This window comes from Xiphias gladius, chromosome 9, assembly GCF_016859285.1.
Source record: "Xiphias gladius isolate SHS-SW01 ecotype Sanya breed wild chromosome 9, ASM1685928v1, whole genome shotgun sequence".
Lineage (NCBI taxonomy): Eukaryota > Metazoa > Chordata > Actinopteri > Istiophoriformes > Xiphiidae > Xiphias > Xiphias gladius.
In genome coordinates, this window is record NC_053408.1 from 18012613 (window position 1) to 18034921 (window position 22309).

At 38.6% G+C, this 22309-nt stretch overlaps 1 protein-coding gene across 5 annotated transcripts in view; it reads left to right on the forward strand.

Annotated features, from left to right (window-relative positions):
* The window catches only part of pemt (phosphatidylethanolamine N-methyltransferase), an 86384-nt gene that overhangs the window by 37439 nt on the left and 26636 nt on the right, over positions 1-22309 (forward strand). For 4 of the 5 annotated variants that reach the window (XM_040135063.1, XM_040135062.1, XM_040135060.1 and 1 more), the window contains exons 5-6: positions 6326-6441; positions 20146-20291. In XM_040135063.1, the coding sequence (XP_039990997.1) occupies positions 6326-6441; positions 20146-20291 (262 nt within the window). Of the gene's footprint in view, positions 1-6325; positions 6442-20145; positions 20292-21286; positions 21309-21537; positions 21820-22309 lie in introns of those variants that run through there. The other variant, XM_040135065.1, reaches the window with a different exon arrangement.

The following is a 22309-nucleotide window of genomic DNA, read 5'->3' on the forward strand; positions in this document are numbered from 1 at the left end:
TGCACTGCAGTTGACAAAATGTCCCTAAATCCCCAGATATTTAAATATTCAATCAGCGTTTTCTGAATTGAGGAGGATTTAATCAGGGTGTTTCTGGTGTGCATGTGATCCATCTATTTTCCTGTTCTCTTTCTCCTCATTACTCCAGTACAGCACGCATCCTCGCAATAATACACTTGTGCAGGTTGCACATTGCATACAGCTGCACATTGATACAATGGATCAACCTCACCAGCTGCTCATCAGGCTGAGGGAAGGGTTGAAAATTTCCATTGAAAAGGACCCTTTTCACACTGTAGAATTACATAAATTGTACTTTTGGTTCTGTTCTTAATGTGTGTATTCCTGGTGTGTGAACGAGGGTGGGATGAGGGGAGGCTGACTTAGAGGGTGCTTTTAGCTATATTTTCCCATTTCAGCCGCTTGTTCTTCCATCAAGGAACATCAGACGTCAAAAGTCCTCTCCTTTCAGTTGTCTTAAAGTCCTGACTTCAAACCCATTCGAGTGCCTGCATTTCAGATTTAAGTGGGCTAATGGGGACGCCAGAGGAGCCTGTTACCTAAGCCTTGATTGAATTTGCCTCGGAGAGCCGCAGGTTCTGCCAAGCTAGCACCACTCCCTGTACTCCCCTCGTTCATGCCTCCTGTAATTTCTGTGGCTTGATTGATGATTTGATAGCAGCATCAGTAGTCTGTGTGCAGAACACATGAGGGTTTTTGGTGTACTCCATCACCCCCGGGAGGGTTTGTAAACTGTGTTGAATGATTGTGGGGAGGCTTGCAGTCCCAACACTGCCTCAGAGTAGAGTGTACGGGCATAAATAGCCTAATATGGATTGTGGAGTGCACTTGGCATGTTTTCCTCTTAGAGTTGAGATGCGATGAAAGGATACACAAGTCACTGAAAATAGGTGCAAATTATCTTTTTTTTTTCTTTTCTTTTTTTTTTTTACCGCAGCTTGTGCTGTGTGTCAAATTTTGGGTTGAATGCAAAACAGCTGTCATTTAGAAGGTACAGCTGCATGCACAGGATGAATCTCATATTCCCACACCTGTTTAATGTACTTGTATGCATGCAGTATGTATGTTTGTATGCATCATCTCCAACATCCAACCAGCAAATGCAACATATTCACTTCTTGATGACGCTTTCAGTGCAAAATCACCAGTATATTGTGCTTTGCATCATTAGCACATCGTATTTTGATTGGTGGGTTCTGCCTTAGTCACTCTCCAAGGTCTCATGTCATCCTCATTAATGTTTACTTTATGCTGTTAATATCGATTTTAGGGAAAAAGACAACAACATGTGATTAGACAATGCTCAGTTTCAGAGTTTAGCTTCATGTGGACTCAGACCTGGGCTGCCTATTTGGTGGAAACTAAGGAAAGTGTCATTGTCATTGGTCACAATACGTCTCCTGGCGTACAGTAACACATTTTATATTGCAAGCAGTTTCCTCCTCTTCCCTTACTTGAGTGTGAGCAGACAATCCATCTCTTTCTAACTCCTGTCTCTATTTTACTTTCAGAGTTTTTTTTATCTTCAGTTTGGAGGTTAAGCAGCAGTTTTGTTGAGGGTACTTGAATGGTTACATTCTGCACTGTATCTCCTCTTCTTTTTGACTCAATTCTCAACTTAAACTCAACTCACTCAATTCTTGTACCATCTGGTTGTCACGACTTTTCCAAATCTACAATAGAGGTAGAACATAGGGAAATATGATGTAACAACTGTTATGAATGTATAAAATTTGATGCATGTGGAAACATGTCTGGTGAAGGGATAAGGGTTGTTTTTTACTGTACAGTTTTTCAGTTTTGTTCTTCTTGATTTTTTTTCCATCCAATTCTTTGCAGAACTCGAGAATTGAACTTGAGATCGATTAAATCGTGTTGTCCACATTGTATTACCCTCTTCAACCTTCCCTTAATATTTGTATGGAATTTTCAGAATTTTATAAACCCCCTTTTTTAATATTATGGCATCCATTACAACACCAGCACCAAAAATTACGGCCTAAAAGTTGACCGCGGTTGATTATACACCTCTGACACGCTGTCAACCTTTCCAACAACACAAATACACTGTCCAACGCACCAGCAGCGTCTCCACATCAGAGACACGTGAATGTGACCAGATTGCTGTCACCAAACTGACGCTGTTTTGTCGCTTGTTGACTAACACTCTACAAATGTACATATACAACTATATGACCTTAGACTGAGGAGCTCCGACTACTTTGGACCTATAACAAATATTTGATTATTGCATCATGCTCATTTTGTCCCGAACGAAATCGGGTCTTACACCTGCATTACCCTTCAGTAGTAGACTTATCTAAAGATATAACATAAAAAAACCCACTTACTTGGTTGTGAGAAGTCCTATCCATACCAAACATAAGCTCATCAAGGAAAGTGCAATGGCTTCAACCATTTAATTTAAGATAATTCATCTTCACACTGGCGTGTAGTCATTCAGGAATTTTCTTCAAAACACATCTACAGAATACTTACGCAACACACATATACAGACAGAGAGCAGGTCCTCAGGTGTGTGACTCGGTCAAAACCTTACAAAGAAATCAACTCCTCGCCAGAGCCTTTGGACTAGCTCCGCTTTGGTACAGTATCGGTACCAACAAAAACAACACAGCCACTTGTTCTTTTCAATGTCAGCTATTCAGGCTTCGCTACCATGCTAAATGTATTAACAAGAGAGGATGCTGCACGTACACATACAGTAAGGGTGCAGTTATATTATGTCTCACATTTAAAATTCTGCATACCAACATCAAAATGCATTACGTCATCTTATCAAGTGTGCACTTACAAACTTTTTTCCCTGTAAGGCTAATTCCTATCATTATTCCCAGTGTTAATGTTATTGCTCTGTCTCCTCCTTGCTTGCTGTGTCCCAGTGTCCTATAGAAAAGATTTTAATGGGATCAACATTTGAATGTGACCATACATCTGAGTCACAGAAGAGCTTAAACGTGGGATGCAAAGAAACATGGAGCAGGAGACTAAAGATATAGTTCTTTAGTCAGTTATTCTAAAGATCCAAAGGTCCAAAGAGAAGGGAGCTTAACCCCCATCACTGCCACAGGCTGCTTAGTGACTAATAGTCAGACTCTGCAGTGAATATAGCTTGAAAACGACTGTGCATGCTCAGTCTTCCCCATAGAGCTCAAAAACCAGTTAGAATGCTATTTTAGTAGGTGTAGCTCTGCAGTCGTTAAAACACTGACTTTCTTCTTTCACCATATAAAGTTTTTTTGCTCTAACCTTTATTCGTCTCCCTTCTCACTTTTTCTATATTTCCTCTTCTAAACATAGAAAAGACGTTGCCATGACAACATCTGTGTCCTTTATGTCGTGCCTTGTTTCACAGTCACATACGCACTTCCTCAGACCACAGTCAGTCAGTAAGTCGGAGTTTGTCAATAGGTCCATCAACAACTCTTTCAGTCAGTAATGCCCCAGACAGTCAGGTTCACTTTATGGACGGATCAAAGGCTTTTTTTCATGTTGCATAATTGATAGGAGTTGAATAGTGAAGTGAATCTGTGTGTGAAAATGCAACCATGATCACTCACAAAAAGATATTTGCTGCCGGCCCCTGTGGGATATGCATGACGCAATTTGGAGAGCTGAAAACTATAAACACACATCAATTAAAAGCTTCAGCAAGAGAATACAGCTCTCTAGTTAGCCTTTATTTTACCTGCTGTCTTAGGGATGTGAACAAATAAGAACAATATGAACAGATAACTCCGTCTGAGCAGAACAGCGGCTGAATGTTTGCATTACATTTTTTTCCCCGTCACCAGTTGACACAAATAACCCCAGATGTCATGGTACCTCGCCTTTTGACGGTACTAGGATCCCCAGTGTCCATAAAGGATAAATATCCATAAATTCATGTAGAAATTATAACAAAGACATTCCTTGTAACTTCACATTTGGGCATAATGTCTTCACTTAATGTCTAAACTTAAACATAAATGTCAGTACAGAACAATTTAACACGGAAAATGAATCGGTCTAGACGTTTTCTACCAACTTTTGGTGTAGAACCTGCCGACGTGAATAAAAAGATTGTTGTAGCCTTGTGTTACACCCCTGCGAAAAAGGCTGTCATATGACAAAGCTCTACACTAACTTCCATGATTCAATGACTCCACTTAATGACTTATAAATTATTGTGTTGTCCAAATACACAAATCACTTGTGAATCATAATGGTTCACTTTAAGAAAAGATTTGAGACGCAAATCATGGACACAAATCTCATGAAGTCTTGAAAAGAATTATGCTAAAAAAAAAAACAAAAGAAAAAAACATGTTAAACATCAATAAGCTAAAAATCATGAAGACGGCATGCAGTCAAGCACTCTGGTTAAGGCCCTTGACCCAAATAATGCAAGGCTCATGAGTGAAAACGCTTGCAGTATATGGAGCTTCGTTTCACGACGGAGTGCTGCTCAGTCTGTTTTTCAGTATTTTTGGTGGCGAAAATGCCTTGTTTAAGTTGAAAAAGAAAGAAAGCGAGAGGGAAGAAAAACTGTTGGTCTTACTTTCAGACGATCCTTCTGTTTGAAGACGAGTGTTAGTCATCCCATCAGTCAGCTGTTCACTCAGTGACCTCTCCAGCCAGTCAGTGTTTGCATCCAGTCAGTCAGTTTAACTCCTGAATGGATTCTGAGCTTTATGCCCTGATGATAAATAGATATATCAGCCAGGGAGCATTTCATTCTGATTGTCTTTCTCTGTGTCTATTTTACATTCTCTGTTTCTAATCAGTGCTAACTCTGATAATAGAGCAATGATTAAATTGAGACACGAATATACCAACAACTAAATTAAATACTAACGTTTCCCTAAAAGCTGAAGCGAGGGATGATGGAGATTATGGTAGGCTTCCGTGGCAGGAAGGAAGAGTGCTTTAATGTTACAGCTATTACTGCTGAGATTTTAGGAAAATGACCTTCTCAAACAGTAAGAAAGAAATGGAAACGAATCCTGAATGACATACTCCCCTGCCATTGTGAGAAAAAAAATGTTGATAATTTGATCAATCGACAACCATCTAGGGACCAAGGTTTCAGATCAATAGGTAGAGCACTCTTAGTCAAAGCATCAAAACAGCCATTTTTTGGAGGTAAGTGAAAGTAGACTGTAACGTAAACAGTAACAAAATAGCGTACTGGCTTTTTACTCATTGTAAAGTTTTCCATTAAAGAGTAGAGACTACAACAAAGTAATGTCAACCTAATATCAAAAGACTTTAAAGCTGCAAGTTTTGCTGCAAGTTTTGCAACTAGTTGGTGAACATAGTGAAACCATGGGTTTATAACAAAATATTTTAGGGGAGACATGACTACAGACAGAAGCTGATTTGTTATTTTTTTAACAGGGGGGATGGCCCAAAGATAGCACCCCCCTGCTTCCACACCAACAACCAACACACACACACACACACATGTAGCAGCTGAACACGGTGCAGTCAGTGCAGGTGAATTTCCTTCCTTTCCTCGCATTATCTGCTCCACTCCCAGCTTACACCAAACATCTGTAGTAAAAACTATAAATGCACAGACGCTACAGATGATCATAGAAATATGAGCGGAATATTATAGGAATACTACAGGCAGCAGTGTGTCTCTACGATCCTCTTGCTCATCAGCGACTACACGCAAGTCACTTGCACTACACTACTCGTCCCTTTGATCATGAAGGTAAAAAATACAAAACAAATTTTAAAAAAAATATTAAATTAAATTACATTAAATCAGGTATTTGCTGCAAGCTTATCAAGTGCAAAACACAAAGAAATCGATAACTTCCTGGTCACACAAATCAGACAGATTAAATATCAAAATCCAATTCGGTCCATGGCTCGTTTTTTTTAATTTCCTATTTTTGACTTGAGCATAAAATTGAAAGTTCGAAAAGCAAACCCTTATTTGTTTTTTTGTGTTGGATTCATAAATTAATAAAGAAATAACATTGCTTTTTCATTTTCCGATTTGGGATTCTCAGTTGAACATGATGAACGAATGACACACGGATTATAGTGCAGCGTTTAGTAGCTAAAGACCCGGAGGTTTCCACTCAGGAGTTGGTGGAGACCAGACGGGAGATAGAAGTCGGTTGCAAGCCAATAAGTAGTTTTTTCAATCCAAGCATAAATCAGTCCGTCATTGTTTTCCAGACTGTTCTCCTTGGCGTATTACAGAGACTGACTTCCTGCTTGATGGGATATTTACTGGAAACATCATCTCGTGTCCTCCGCTCTCTGTCTCTCTGTCATTCATCAGATGGCGAGATGGGAACATCATACGCGGACAATCTCCAGGCTCTTTGGTAGCCCTTACCTGGCCTGTTACTGCCTGGGCTTCGTCATCATCTTGCTCAACGTCTACCGCAGCCACAGGTGAAGCACACATCTTTTTTGTTATCCTTCTTTCTTAACACAACATTGCACGCTTAACACCGACACATGTTTTTGTTCAGAGTTGCAGGGTGTGTGAACCCTGCAGCTACGTCGTGAGGACAGGACTTCATGCAATCACAGGGCTAACGCTAAGCTTAGAACAAAACCAGACCAGATTTCCAACCAACACTGTTTCTTCCTGTACCTCTCATCTTACATCACTGTCTGTCTCACTGACCGCTCACTTACTTGAAGAGGAATAATGTTTTTCATGACCAGGAAGTGTGAAAGTTTTAGTTTTGTTTGCTCTGGAAGAATAGCACCCTCTTCATGTTTGGTGCTGTAAAGCAATTCAGCAGATTTCCCTACCCAGCCCAACCTGCTGACTCATAATGTAAAATGCAGGGTAAGAGCAGCTATCCAGATTTTGGCCCGCCTTATGTAACTTTTCTCTCAACTACCCGGTTTTGTTTCCAGTTTCTTGTTGATTCTACAATGCTACACGCAGCTGAGCAACTGTATTAAACCTTTGGCCCTTCTGTTCAGGTTGTACCATGCAGAACTCACTCTTTTTTCCCTTTCATTCTGTTGCCCTCCTTTTCTTTCCTCAACCTCTGTGTCCTCTTTTATTCTCTTGCACTGCTGCTCTTTTCTCTCTTCCTCCCATCCTTATCTGTGCCCACGGTTCTGTATGTGCCAGTGTCACCCCACACCTGCCGTCATATAGCAGCCAGTGGAAGTACAGGCTCCCACACCTCCCACTGTGGATCAAAATGGTGACAAAGCACCCTCAACAAAACCCCACATATACAGTATGCCAGTGTGAGATTAAATTTTTTTTCTTCTCCCAAAGGATGTCTGATGTCTGTTGCCAGGCAACAACGCTTTTGGAACAAGCTGCTTTGAAGCGATAAATCATCTTGCCAGTTTTCTTTTGTGCTTCTGAAGAGAATGTTTAGCAACACTCAGTACAACATGAGAAACTAAAAATAGTAGTAGTACATAACAGTTCATTCACTCAGATATGCATGGAACAGAAGATGCGAATGAGGTGAATAATGGCTCAGTTGTTCAACCTGGACATACTCATATAAAATTCACTCTTTGAAATAACCTGTACAGCATTTGAAATGCTTTTAGTTGCGCTATTGCACTGTAATGACTAAGAAATTCCAATAATTGCTCTGGAAGTGTAGTTTATTTTTCTCATTTTGCTTGTTTTAGAGCACATGTTAGCACATATCTCTACCTTTCAGCTGTATTAAAGGAGAGCTCCTATGATTTCACACAAAAATCCTTATAGTAGTCACAGGGTGTACTGCACAGCTTGTTTTATAATGTCTTCTGTGAATTTCAAGGAACTTAGTCAAGTCAAAGAAAATAACCTCAGCTTGGAAATATATAACAGACAGCGTGCTAGGCAAACTGGGGGTCAGGGGTTTGAAAGACAAATACCAGGTAGGGAGGAGCTTACAAAAGAGATTCTAATGATTTGATTATTGGAAATATAGGATCTAGGTTTGCCCCCAAGTCTCAATGATTGGAATCATCAGTCGGGATGTCCCTGAGTAGACTCGCATTTTGTCAGTTGAATCACTGTTCCTGTTTTTAGCTGCTTCATTGTACACAGAGTTATGCAGAATAACAACATTGAAGTCTGCAAACCAGGTCTTAAAATTTCCTTACCCAAAAACTAACCGGTAGAAACAGAGGTCAACATGATACAGATCAGCACAACTCATTATTGTTCCCTGCTGTAAAGCTCTCAGCTCTGGTGCTGAAGGTTACTGAAGTCGGTGAAACTACTTTTAAAATTAAAATGTGAGTATTATGGGTAAAACATGAGGCTCATGTAGGCTGTTACAGGACTTTAGTGTGGAGCGGCTGCTCTGCAGGTGCGCTGTTTTGACAAAGCGAAGGCATTTCTTGTTTATTACATGTGTATTGGACCTCATGACCATTGCATTTTTGAGAGAGACACTGCACATAAACAAAACTTTTGTTTGTTTATAAGAGTCTACTTAAGTCTGCTGCTGTACTCACATGTTACACTGTTCCCACTGCAGCACACTTCCAGTGCCCCTTTTCTAATCATGGCGGGGTACTTGAGCCATCAGTGCTCTTCTCGCTTTTGCTGCTCGCCTGCTGCCACGCATCTCACCTGAAAGCTATGCTGTCACTCGCTGCTGCTGCTGCTGCTGCTGTTCAGATAACATTTCATAAGTTCTACCCCGACACCAACACGCACCTGAAAGCTCAGAGTCTATGTTACCCTAGAAAGAAAGTTATTATCCTCACTCCCAACTCCCTGCTGTGGTGCTTCCTTGTGGGGAGTGATGAGGTCCGAGCCTGTACATATGCTATATTCGGATATTAATCCATTTCGCATAAATTACAAGTTATACTCACACCTGCAACTCAGCCACATTTTTTTGTGACATATTTAAGAGCAGACAATTTCCTTATATCCAGTGCTGCTGTCTAGACGAGCTTCATTCAGCTCCACAGAAATCACTCCTACCTGCTTTATACAATTGTGTTAGTGTAAAAGTAACAAGACTCAGTCAAAACCTAGTATATGGCTGGATCACTCTTTATGTGTTTGCTTCTCTCCTACTCTCTGTGCTCACATATACATATATTTTTGTTCATGTTGTCAGATAATGGAACAAGTTTGAAATAGTGACAGAAAGGCAGCCCATAGCTACATGTTAACCAGTAGTCACTTCTACGCCATTTCCGAGCTGCTGCTCCGCGCTGCTAAAACCCTGATATATGGAAAGTAGGTTTGCCAAGGTTTGTCCAAACAGTTGCCAAATTTGTCGCTGGGTGTTTTTGTGAAGAAAAGTCACTAAAGGGGTCAGAAAAGTCGGTAAATCTACTGACAAAGGCGCTAAGTTGTCAACACTGCCTATAAACGAGCCCCTGTTCTTGCTGCTTCATTTTGACAGAGCCAGTGGGGAAACTCCAGCACTCAGTCAGTCAGTCAGTCAGTCAGTCAGGTAGTCCGGTTTAGGGGACTGGCCCCAATGAGGAAATCATTATTTACAATCTTTACATGTGGGAACTTACATTAAGACAGAGTTTTATACTCAACTCTGATTGGGAAATAAATGGAAAAGAGTAAACACAGTGCACTAACAAAATGAGTCTTCTCATATAAATGTCTGAATACTGCAAGTGGTCTCACAACGGAAGCCACTGATTTTTATGAGCCAGCAGACTGCTGTTGCTGCTTTTTAAAAATTCCCAGAGGCCATTTCATTTTAGTTTTCTCAAAACAACATTTCCAGAGTGAGTCATTGTTGTATTTATTCATTGTTTTCTTTTTGACACAGACAGCTCATACACATTCATACTTGTGCTTCTAATTCCATATGATGTGGGATTGAAGACAGTTAAATAGAGGATAGAAAACAACCTGAATGAAAAGCAGATAAATACTACATTAAACACAGTGGTAGATGGACATTCTACTCTTAGACATGTTGTGTAATAATGTCCGCTGTTGAATGCAGTTCATTTGAAAGAACTACATTATTTCAGTTGTTAATTAGAAAGGTAATTGAATGGTCACACTGCCAAAAATTGGTAAGGGTGATTTTTTTTTGGATTGATTTATTTATTTTTGCTTTGCTGCCACAGAAGGGTGGATGCATCATGAAGTATGATTTGAGCTTCTTCTCTTTAGTCCACTTTCCTGCCCAGTGGCCATTTGATCAGCTGCTTATTAAACTAAAGTCAGATGTAAGGCTACCACTGCTTTTTTTTTTAATATGATGGAGTGTAAATTATAGATGTGGTGTGTGCATTTTGGACTGCCATACTGCTGACACCTACATTATTATTATTAATACCTTGGGAAGCCTGTAAAAGCGTGTCATTTCCATGGAAAAAAATTCAGTAGTTTATATTGAGCCTTCAAGCTTAGCCTATTTATTTCTGAAAACTCCTAAACCCTGGTGAAATATAATGTGCATTTAAAGAGGGTAATACTTAATGCTTTGAATGCCCCACATAACTTAATGACTATTTCAAAAGAGTTGATGTGGTTGCTTATGAAAGCAAAGACTAACAATTAATCTCCACATGCTGACGTTAACAGCTTTCAAAACTCACTCTCTGGCCCATTCATTGTTGGGAAAGAAAAGAAACTACAAACTCAAGGGAATCTTATCACACAAACACACACAATCACAAATCTTTAGTATGACACAATGTATACTATATGGCTTTCATAATACATACAGGTTACACAAAAACATTATATTGGTTTTATTTACAAACTGATGTGGAGTGTAACTGGAGATGTTTGACCAGGAATCGACTCCAATGGCAACCAATGAGTCGGGTGAGGTTTGGTCAGACAAGTGTTTTGACCATGGGTGGCTACACCCAAAAGGGAGGACTCAGGAAAGGAAGAAAGTCAAATAGAGGAGAAAGATGCACACAAACTACATAACCGTACCATCATTGAAGATGCATACTCGCACTCACCAGTGAGCAACGGCAGCCGTTCCAGCTGTGTTGGCGTGGTGCAAATGGTTTACTACAGGACAGCATGGCAAGGTAAAAGGCCTTGTTTACCTTTACTTTGAGTGTTATATATTTTATCTTCTATGGCTTCAATGGGCATGAAACTCTCCTGGTTACATCACCAGTACAAAAGATGAACAATTTTCTTTGAAAATATGCAATTCATTGATTAAAAAGACTTTGCTGAAAAAATAAATGTATTAAAAACTAAAGCTCCCAAGGTGCACCTGACAAGAAACATCTACATCAATGAGCTTAAAATTCTGTTACATGTGCCACTAATTCTGGATAGCAGCTAAAGATTAGAAACTGATTTTACAATGTACAGTTTAAATTATTTACTAAAGAAAAGTTGAAATAATAAAAACTGATGATGAGATCATAAACCTATTCGATTGTTACGTTATCTGGGCAAGTCCCATGTTTCAACGTTATGTAACATGGAGGATCTCGTGAAAATTTTTTTTGAAATGGGAATACAGAATGGGTAAAAACCACAAATGAACCAGTGGCCTTTTCCCCTTTCAACTCTTTAGCACTGCTAACAAAGAAACACTAATCTGAAAAACAAACACATTGTATTTCTTGTAGCTGCTTCGATTAAATAGCCTCCCAGTAGTTCACTGGGAGAAAGTTTAATGTGAAATAATATAGCAGAATATAATAGCAGCAAAAATGTTGGTTTGGCATTTTCAGCAAATTGCACAGTCCAAAAAAAGTTCCAGTACTGCTATAGGAAAGCTCTAGGTCAACATTGAGGCTGACATCTGTTTAAAAAAATACAAAAGTGCTGACAGATGAACACATCAGTACGTAAAAAAGGTGGTTTCTCTATAATCACTAATACATTTAGCAAAATACATGTTTTTTGTTTTTTTTTTGAGAGAGAGGAGACCCTCAGGGTTTGGCTTAGGTCAAACCTGCTACAAAGCAGGACCTCAAAAGCGTGGGTCAGCATGTTTGAAGCCACAGTGGAAACATGTAATGTCAAAACAGTACACCTAAAACAATCGTCTGGAAAAACAACCAACAGGCAAGCTGATCAGCAGACTAATTACCTTTTAGCTTCACCGTTGTGCTGCTAAATCATCTGCCTAATTGACTTACAGTACATATACACTGACTGATTTCATTGGCATGCTGATTTGATGACTGACAATCATGTCTTTTTATAGCTCCACCACAGATTTCTAGGCTGTTTGACAGACACGCAGAGGATTAAAAGTTGTTATTTTTATCTGCTCAGCACACAGCAGTGATGCTCTCCACTGATTATATTTAATAATAAATCTTTAGGGAAAGCTCTGGGAGCTATAATAAGTCATTTTTTTAATTAACTGACTGTGTTTAATTGGCACTCCTGCTATTAACGGGAAGCCTAATGAGTCGGGAGGACTGGGATTTAAACATTTAGAAGTATTAAATATAAAAATGTTACGCTTCTACTTTCTTTTTGTTTATGCTCAGGGAATGTTAAAAGTTAAAAAAGAATATACGAAAAGCTATATTTAGAAATGTGATCGATGTTTGGAAACAGGCTAACAAATACTAAATATAAAGTAAAGTTGAGCCTGATGGGAATTTCTTTAGTGTTGCAGTTCTGACAGAAATCCAAATGTTGGACAAATTAAAATTTTAACCTGATGATGGTGCTAGATGAAAAGTCAAAGGACCACCAAAGTTTTTATACTTAATCCTGAGGGGACATGAATGTCTGTTCGAGCTCTCGTGGCAATCAGTCCAAAACTTGTTGAGACATTTTACTCAAAATCATAAATGTCAGCCTCATGGTAGCACTACAGAAGAATTCAGATGATCACCACAGTCATAGGGATTCATTGTTTGGAAACCATGAGAATTTATGTTGCTATTTCAGTGGATAAGTAAAGAATTTGACCTGCTCGTAGTCTTAGAGGAAGGGTCAGGGGATCAACAGAGTTAGCAGGATTAATCCTCTGGGGAACATGACTGCTTCTGTCTGTGCAAAATTCATGGCAATCCATCGTATAGCAGTTAAGATATCACAGTCTGGAACAAGATGGTGGACCAACTGACTGACTTTGACATCACTAGAGCCACATCACTAGCTTGCCTAAAAATAATAAGTTTTCTAGAAGGTCATACCATCCATGCTGTATGAGTGTTTGAGCCTGGAAATGTGTGTGTTAAGTAATGTAAATAGCACTGAGTTCAGTGGAATTTATTTGTTCTCTGAATTAACTGGTTTGATGCCTAAAATAAAACAAATGTGTATAAATCGGTTACATATTTCACATATTATTGAATTACAGTTAGACTAGTGTTGTTTGTGTTGGTGTAAAGTTGGATTTGTCCTGCTTTTTTTTATATCACACTGACTCAGGTACATATTCATGTATATATGGAAATGACCCATGAGTAGTCAGGTGATTTGGTAATTACTGCACACAGAGGAAAGCACTGGTGCACCCAGCCCTCACTGATTAATGTGATTCCATGAGAATTCAAGAAGACAGCCCTTGCAGCTTACCAAATGTCAGAGTACGAGCATTGCCACGTGGGCTTTAGTGAAAACTGGTGCTGTCGAGCAGATGCTTGTTTGGCCAGTGAAGGTGTACCTTGTATATTACCCTGAGAAACAGTTGACACTCTTCAAGCATGAAGGCAGTCGTTGCTCAATGGCTAATATAACGTGAGAGTATTTAGTTGCTTCCTTCTTAAAAATTGATAGTTTTATGAGGGCTGGTTGGCAATGTCTTTCTTCTTTTTTTTATTTATTTATTTTTGGACACAAGTACTATCCGAGTACTGCAGACCAGTGTCTGTAATCAGAAAAACATCCCGCACATGTGATAAGGCACAAGCAATCAATTTTCCGGCCTCCATCCCCTGCCTTCCAATACCGTCCATTCCCATCTGAACAGCAGAAGGGGTCGCTGTCTAGAGTACTGAATGGGCGAGATGGACAAGGTCCATCTATTCCTATACAGGAATACATTTTTTGGGATGTTGTGCAAATTTGTGCTTTTGTCTGCAGGAGCTTGTGGACTCAGTAGAGTCTATAGCTGAGATAGTTAGATTAATGGCTGATTCGATAGAAAAGTAATCAGTAACTATTCTGATTAATTTTTGTCTTAAGTAATTTTTAAACATAAAATACCACACAAAAATTGTGTGGCATTTTAACAGATTTTAAAATGTATGGATTTGCAGGTTTTCTTGGTCTCCTTTGATACACTTGACACGTTTTTGGATAGGGACCGCAGACTGGTTCACAAATTTCTTAAGGAGGTACAATTGCCACTGAGGGCTCTAGAGAAGAAGTCGTTTGAACTGCTGGAGTCAGTAGACCAGGGGTTGCTGTCAGTCAAGACTGCAATCCTGCTAGTGCTAGCCTCTGCAAAGTGCATGGGGAATCTGCAGATTCTCACCATAAATCTTGTGTTTTTCCCAAAGTTCCTTTCTGACTTCCATTTCAGCCAGGTGATAGAAATATATATGTGTATATATATGTTTGTGTGTATACACACAAACATATATATACACATATATATTATATAAAAAAAAAAAAAAAAAAAAAAAAAAAAAAAAAAAAAAAAATATATATATATATATATATATATATATATATATATATATATATATATATATATATATATATATATATATATATATATATATATATATAAATAAATAAATAAATAAATAAATAAATAAATAGTGTGCGTGTGTGTGCGTATATACATGGAATATGTAACCAAAAGTACATGGAATATGTAACCAAAAGTAACATATCACAAATCCTGCATGAGCAGAAGATAATCTTTTTATTTTGTGTATTTCAAGTCTACAAGTAGTGGAAAGGACATTTCAGGCATCTATTTTTGTCAGACTGTACTGAAAAGATGACAATATGTTTCTTGTCATCAGAGGAGAATGTAGGTCAAGATTGATGCAGCTTTCCGCTATTGTATTGGTTTGAAATGTTAGAAGTAATCGTGTGATCATGTGTGTGGGCACTTGAGCATGGGCACTTGAGCGTGGGCACTTGAGCATGGCCATCTCAGTACACCTTGAGTTTCTTAACAGCAGTAATTGAAACTTGCCTACGTCTTACTGTTGTAGGTGGAAATATGTCACGCTTTAAAATTTGACACTTTTCACTGAAAGAAGGAAAGTGCATACAATACAAAGATAAACTTCTACTTCTTCCAAAGACCTGTTCAGTATTGTCTTTTGGTAAGCATCAATTTCCTTCTCTTGGGCAAGCAAGATTAGGAAATTGATGAGAGGATGGAGCAGCAGTTCCCATGACACATGGTACTTATTTATCCTGTTTGTAACATTAATATCCAACCAAAGTTCACCAGCGATTCAAAAGAATTAATGGGGAGTAGTTAGTCGGTTAAGCTTTATTGAGTGTTCAGTGACTGTAGTCTGTAGAAGGCCTGACTGCTGTGGCTGAAGGGACGTTATCTTCCATGTATCCTCCAGGAAGCCTCATACTTGTGAGTTGACTCTAGCATTTTAGACAGACAGGAGAGCTTGGATATAGGCCAATACCTGTGTAGGTCACAAGTGTCACCACCTTTTATGCAGTTGAAGCACCAGAGCTGTTTTCCATTTTGAGGGAATTTTGCCTGAAGTGAAGGTTGAATTAATAATGTGTGATGCAGTGTGATTCAGTAATAACAGGCGCACCGAGGAGTAGGATCCTTAGGTCAAAATTTATTAAAATAATGTGTCACATTAAGCTTGGACAAGTGCATACCAAATATTGTAGTCTTCTAACTAACTCATAGTGCCAATGAAATGGGGAGAATTTTAAAATGTAAGCCTGAAATTGTATATAGTAAAACTCTATAATTTAAGACTGAAGTGTGGCTATGTGAAATCACCAGCCTTACTCCTTATGCTTCTTGCTTTTATAAGCTCTGCTGTAAAGTAGCTCAATGTGAAAGTGACTTTGTCTAACTCCCACACTGAACCTATCCCTGACCTTCATATACTTCCTCCTCATCCAGCCGTCTTTCTCTTGAATTAGACTTTCCATTTTGACAAGTGGAAAGAGAGCAGATGTATAGTTTTGACAAGTTTCAGAAAGAAGGTTTTCCTGTATTTCTAGAAGCTACATCAGCAGTGACTCATCTGTTGTTACACTACATCCAGCGGTCAGTCGCTCACATCCACTGACCACCTGCCCATGTCTCCTTCCCCCAAACCGCCTTTCCCATCTCTTTTCCAATCCAAATCCCAGCAGTATGCCTTGCTAGACCACCTTACTTAACAGACAGCCCAGTGGTCGCTCTTTGTGTCTGACGTGGCGGAGCATCACGCTGAATTATATTACACTTCCTGCTCCCTTTACAAAAGGGTGAACGCCATAAGACTCGCAGCACAGACCTCGTAACCCAGTTTTCTCTTATTAACCCTGAACCATGTTTGTCTGCAGGAAGTACAGTTCAGACGGTAACCTACGTGTGTTTTCATGCTTCCACACAAACACACAAAGCTGCAACTGCCCCAGCACCTATGTGTGTTCCATTATAATTTGCAGCAATAGGAATCCTTTCAGAAATACAGAGACTTAACTTTTGAACTCTAATGACATTTAAAAGCTGTGGAGCTTTAAAAAAAATTAATTTGCAGAATCATTAAATGCTAAATTAAGAGTGTAAAGGGGCCAAACATAAATAGACAATGAAGATTATTACTAGTCTTGTTCTACTGTACAATATCTATATATTGCAAAAGAAACTGTTTGAATTTTGAGGACTTTAAAGTCAGAAATCATCAAATCATCAAACATTTTCTCTCAACAGAGCTCCCGCTAACTCCTTCTGAAGGTTTAGTTCACATGTTCCATTTCGGATATGATTATTGACCAGTTAGTGGACCCAACTCCAGATTCAACTGGGCAAACTAGTACTTGAGATGTACAGTTTAGGGCCTCAGTTAGTAGAGATGGGATCCACAATTTTTGCACCTGCAATATGAAAATCAAGCTGATCAAAACAGGTATATTTTACATAAACTTGTTGAACTATTAATTACATATTTAAGCCCATTTATTACATTTGTAATGGGATGCTTAAAATATAGCTTTACATACCCACAGTAAAACCATTATGAAAGCTTTTACATTCAAACATTTTGCAATTCTTCATCACTGTGTCTCATGTACATGTAGATGGAATATTTTTTTCTTCCTCAAGCAATAAATGTGCGGTGTTTGCCAACATAAGAATCACAGACTTGAAAGACCATGGATTTGGCATATAGAGGGTGCTTAGAGGACTGGATATGGGATTGTCTCTGGCTGACATTTCTCACTTACTGGAGCCAGAAATCCAAATTTGGTCAAAGCAGAAGAGGCCTGTGTAGAGCTGGAGAACTGTCCCTGGAGTTAGTGGCATTGAAAGAAGCTGTGCTGCTGTGTGAGAACATTTTGAAATGCATGTATTTTAGTAAAAGGACAAGACGGTCTGTGGCCTGGAGCCCCACTGTCAGTATTCAAACTGTCCACAAATGGAGCAGTGTATCCGTCAATCTGCTGTGATTTTGTCACAAGTTACTTGCAGCCTTTTACTGCTACAGTTCATTGCAAACTGACAATCTTCAGCCATAATGTGAAGAAAGAAATTGCAGAGTGTGCTTGAATTCCTCATACAGTTTTTCCTTTGTGTTGCAGCTGTGTGCCTTGTCTAGAATAGGCCAAACTTATAACTGTACACAAACTGCAGTATGTTTCCCCCTTTGAGTGAACTCTTACATCTTACAGTGGATGAAAGAAATATCTGGAGTATTACTGGATTCTTTTTCTGTTCAACATAGCCATTGGTTAGGAGACCGTCTGTCTGTCTGTCTGTCTGTCTGTGTCTGTGTGTAATTACAGCTTTGAGTCTTCTTGGGCAAGTCTACAAGCTTTGCACAACGGGATTTAGGCAGTTTATCCCATTCTTCCTGGCAGATTCAGGCTCCATCAGATTGGAACGGAAGTACCTGTGAACTGCCATCTCTCCACAGATGTACAGTGGGGTTTAATTGTGGGCTTTGGCTGGGCCACTCAAGGACAGTCAGTGACTTAACCCAAACTTCTTCCATTTCGCAATTTTTGAGTCACCGTGATCCTGAGAACACTCAAAGCTTTAGAAAGGGTTTTATGCCATTGTCCTGATCTACAGCTCACCTTAGTTCTGTTGTGGACGTGTACAGACAGTTACTTGGACTTCATGGCTTGGTTTTTGTCCTGGCATGCAGTGTGAATTGTGGGACCTTATATAAACAGGTATGTGCCTTTTGTAAACTACTGTATGTCCAATCAATTCAATTTGCCAGAGGTGGACTCGAATCAAGTTCTAGACACATCTCTAGGATGATTAAAGCAACAAGGATTTACCTGACAACAATAGGTCAGGTGTGGCACAGCAAAGGGTCTGAATACTTTTGTACATTTGAGATTATAGCTTTTGATATTTAATTAATTTGCAAAAATTTCTAAAAACATGTTTTAACTTTGTTCTGTAAATTGAGTGTGAATTGATTGGCAAAAATGGCAATTTTATTGATTTAAAATTAAATTTACAACACAATAACATGTCCAAGAAGTGAGGGGGTCAGAACACTTTCTGAAGCCACTGTACATTCACGATTCTCAACAAACAAAGAAAAGTGCTGGATGGAGAAGATGAGTACGACACATTACTGTCAACTGCTGAGTCAACTCCCCCAACCTTACAACCTACTAATTGATCACATGACTACACATATGTAGAAAAGGATCACTTGTACTGATGAACCCACAGCAAATTATCAGCCAACTGTGCATTTCCACTTAGCTCTACACAGTTTAATATCAGTTTTAAAGCTAATTGTTTTGGTTTTGCAGCCCGTCAACTTTACTGTTTTGGTTCTGTCCCTCAACCCTCATTAACTGAAGCATTAAGCTGTTTTCCGTAGAAAAAACTCTAACTAAATACTGACTGTAAATAAAAATAGAGTGATATTAGACATCCATTAGCTGAGACTGTCCTCACTGGAAAAACAACAGCATCATTTAGTTTCAGCAGGTGTCAATTGACAGCACACTCTGCAGTGGCTATAGTAATTATGAGGGTAGCAAAGGAGGAAGCCAGATATTAAAGAGCAAAAAGGTCTGCATAGGGAGGAGGTCGGGGTGGATGGATCGGTCAACAAAACATCAGACTATAAATTGGGTTATTATTATGGTAGCCATTACAGTGTAAGGGACATATTCATACCTGCAAAAAAATAGAGTGGTAGCTGGAAAATCGTCTTTGTGAAAAAGTATTTCAAAAAGAAAAAAAAAAATCCAATATCGTAATTTATAACAATCTAATATCGTAATTTATAACAACTGAAAAAAGATCTTTTGGGCTGGACAGTGTGATTTGTTTTTTTTGTTTTGTTGTTGTTGTTGTTTTTTTTCTTTTTTTTCTTTTTTTGCATTTCTACATTACAATAGCAGATATGTAAAGAGTTGTACATCATGCTCATCTACAGATACTTTGATCTGTTTAATATAGATGTAATGTGGAACAAGAAAGAACTGAGGTTACTGCAGGTTCATTTAACTTGAAATTTTAAAATTCAGTGCACAAACAAACTAAATCCAGATTACTCTCTTCTCTCCTGAGTGACTAATTATCACAAATAGCTCAATTTGTGATTGCCCAGTTTGTTATACTCGCTATCAGATGTACTTTGCTTTAGTAAAATGTTGCAATAACCAAAAAATAGAAGCCTGCAGGTTGCAACCATTTTGCCGATTCATATAAGTGCTGCTACAGTAAAATATTTGACTTTAAACTGGGTAGATTTAATTAATTAGTACTTAATTTGTAGTGAAACAATTGTGCGAACTTGACATTTTCTGTGATGTATGTCAGTATCTGATGAAAGTGGGTTAATAGCCCTGTTTTCTATTGGAATTCAGAATTATCTGTTGTCCATTCTTTCCCGTTTTCCTCTCATTCCCTACTGTGTGGAGGATGAGTTCTTGCTGTTATCACTTGTATCCACAGCAAATGTCTTTTACAGTCTTGGGTACATGCATTTTGCAGTACAAAACAAATCTTGCTAAAGGTCCAGAGCATTTACAGGTTACAGGTTGGTTAAATAAAGGTGGTTATGGTTGTTTTGTTTTTTTTTGGGGGGGGGGGTTTGCAGCATGACAGTGGCGATGAAGGCCCAGGCCAGGTGGGAAGTGATGGACAGGACGGATGTCTTCTACACTGGGGTAGCTCTCATGGTACTGGGCACTCTACTGGTGGTCAGCAGCTTCCTTGCTCTGGGATTCACTGGAACCTTCCTAGGTGGGTATCAAAGAAATATCAAAAGGGCATTATAGGCGAGCCGAGAAAATAACTTTTGGTTTGGTTTCCCAACTCTATCATTCTGTCTTTGTAAATCTGTTAACTTACTGGAGACCAATACTAAATCCCTGGAGTACTCCCGTAAATCACTTGAGACACATCCAGTTGACTCACAAACCATTCAGTTCTTCAAAGCAATGCAGTTATAATTTGAATAGTTTATTCAAAGATTATTCAAATTAGTGCTTACATTTTGTAAACTTACTGACAGCACTTAAATGAAATATTTTGACAAACTAACTGTTACACTTTATTTTTCCAGTGTAATTAATTAATTAATTATAAAAGAGTTCACTTTAATACCACAGTCCTGTGATCAATACTACTTTGCCAAATATGTCCAATTGTTATTTACACTGTATCAGAAAGGTGTTGATTTATCTCTATGTTCACATTTGTGCATTACTACTTTTTGAGAGTTGGGATTAGACTGATGTGATTACACTGGATTCTAATTTCCATTTGGCTAACATTTGGATTTTTACACACATTGTAATTGATTTTTACAATGCCATATAAATGACATTGTTTAGACATTTTCTTTACAAAAGTGTTCCTTTTAAACAAAATTTAAATCGATACCCATTACTTCAAGACACATTCTGAACTTGAATGTAAGGTTGTCTGTAGGTTATTAGGCAAAACATCTGCCTGCATTCAATTAATAATGAAAGACTATCTTTAATAAATAGCAATTTATACAGTGTATGTGTATTCATATTTAATTTAGCTGTTGATCTTACCCAGAGCAACCTACAGTCGGTGATATTAGACTGACCTTTAATTTCTAATCAACACTACAAGGAACTAATTAAACTAAAAGTGCAACATGCTTTGTGAATTATTTTTCATTAAATCATTCAGTACACTGTGTGCACATGCATTATAATCACAGAATTTGTTATTGAGTTTTTTATTTTTTTATTTACTTTTAGTTACTACAGTCGCAAGAAAAAAGTAAGTGAACCCCTTGGATTGACCTAGTTTTCTACATTATTTGGTCATAAAATGTGATCTAATCTTCATCTGAATCAAATGGATACACAAACACAATGAGCTTAAGCTAATAAGATACAAACATTTATAATCTTTTATGTCTTTATTGAACACACTCATTAAACCTCCACACTGCTGCTGGAAAAGTAAGTGTACCCTTGGATTTAATAACTGGTTGAATCTTCTTTAGCGGCAATAACCTCAAGCAAGACCTTCCGGTAGCTGCGGTGCAGACCTGCACAATGTTCAGGAGGAATTCTTCCTAATGGAACTCCTTCAGCTCAGCCATATTCTTAGGATGTCTTGTGTGAATGACTCTCTTGAGGTCATTCTACAGCATCTCTGTTGGGTTAAGGTCTGGGCTCTGATTCTTCCACCCCAGAAGGTTGGATTTTCTTCGTCTGAAGTAATTCTGCAGTATATTTACTTCGAAGTTTAGGGTTATTGTCCTACTGCATCGCCCAATTTATACTGGGCTTCAGCTGGCAGACAGCCACCCTTACAGGATAATGTAAGATACCTTGATATACTTGGGAATTCATTTTCCCCTAAATGATGGTGAGCTGGTCCAGGTCCAGAAGCAGCAAAGCAGCTCCAGATCATGATGCTCCCTCCACTGAACCTAACTGTTGGGATGATGTTTTCATGTTGGTATGCAGTGCCCTTTTTTTACGCCAAGTTTCATCAGTCCAAAAAACATTTTCCCAGTAGTGTTGTGCATTGTCATGTAAAGAATGGAAAATCATTCTTGACCTTTGGGAACAGTATTTGTAATTAAAAAATCCAAGCTTAAAGATCAACTTACTCACTATTTTTGAGCTTTCAGTCGCACCTCACAGCAAAGAAAAGTTTTCTGCTGAGCTTAAAATATTTTGTCTCCAACTTGATTACCCAAGCACAGAACATTCTCTTTCAAATACATTTACGTTTATTCTTTTGAAGATATCCCTGTTTTAGCAATG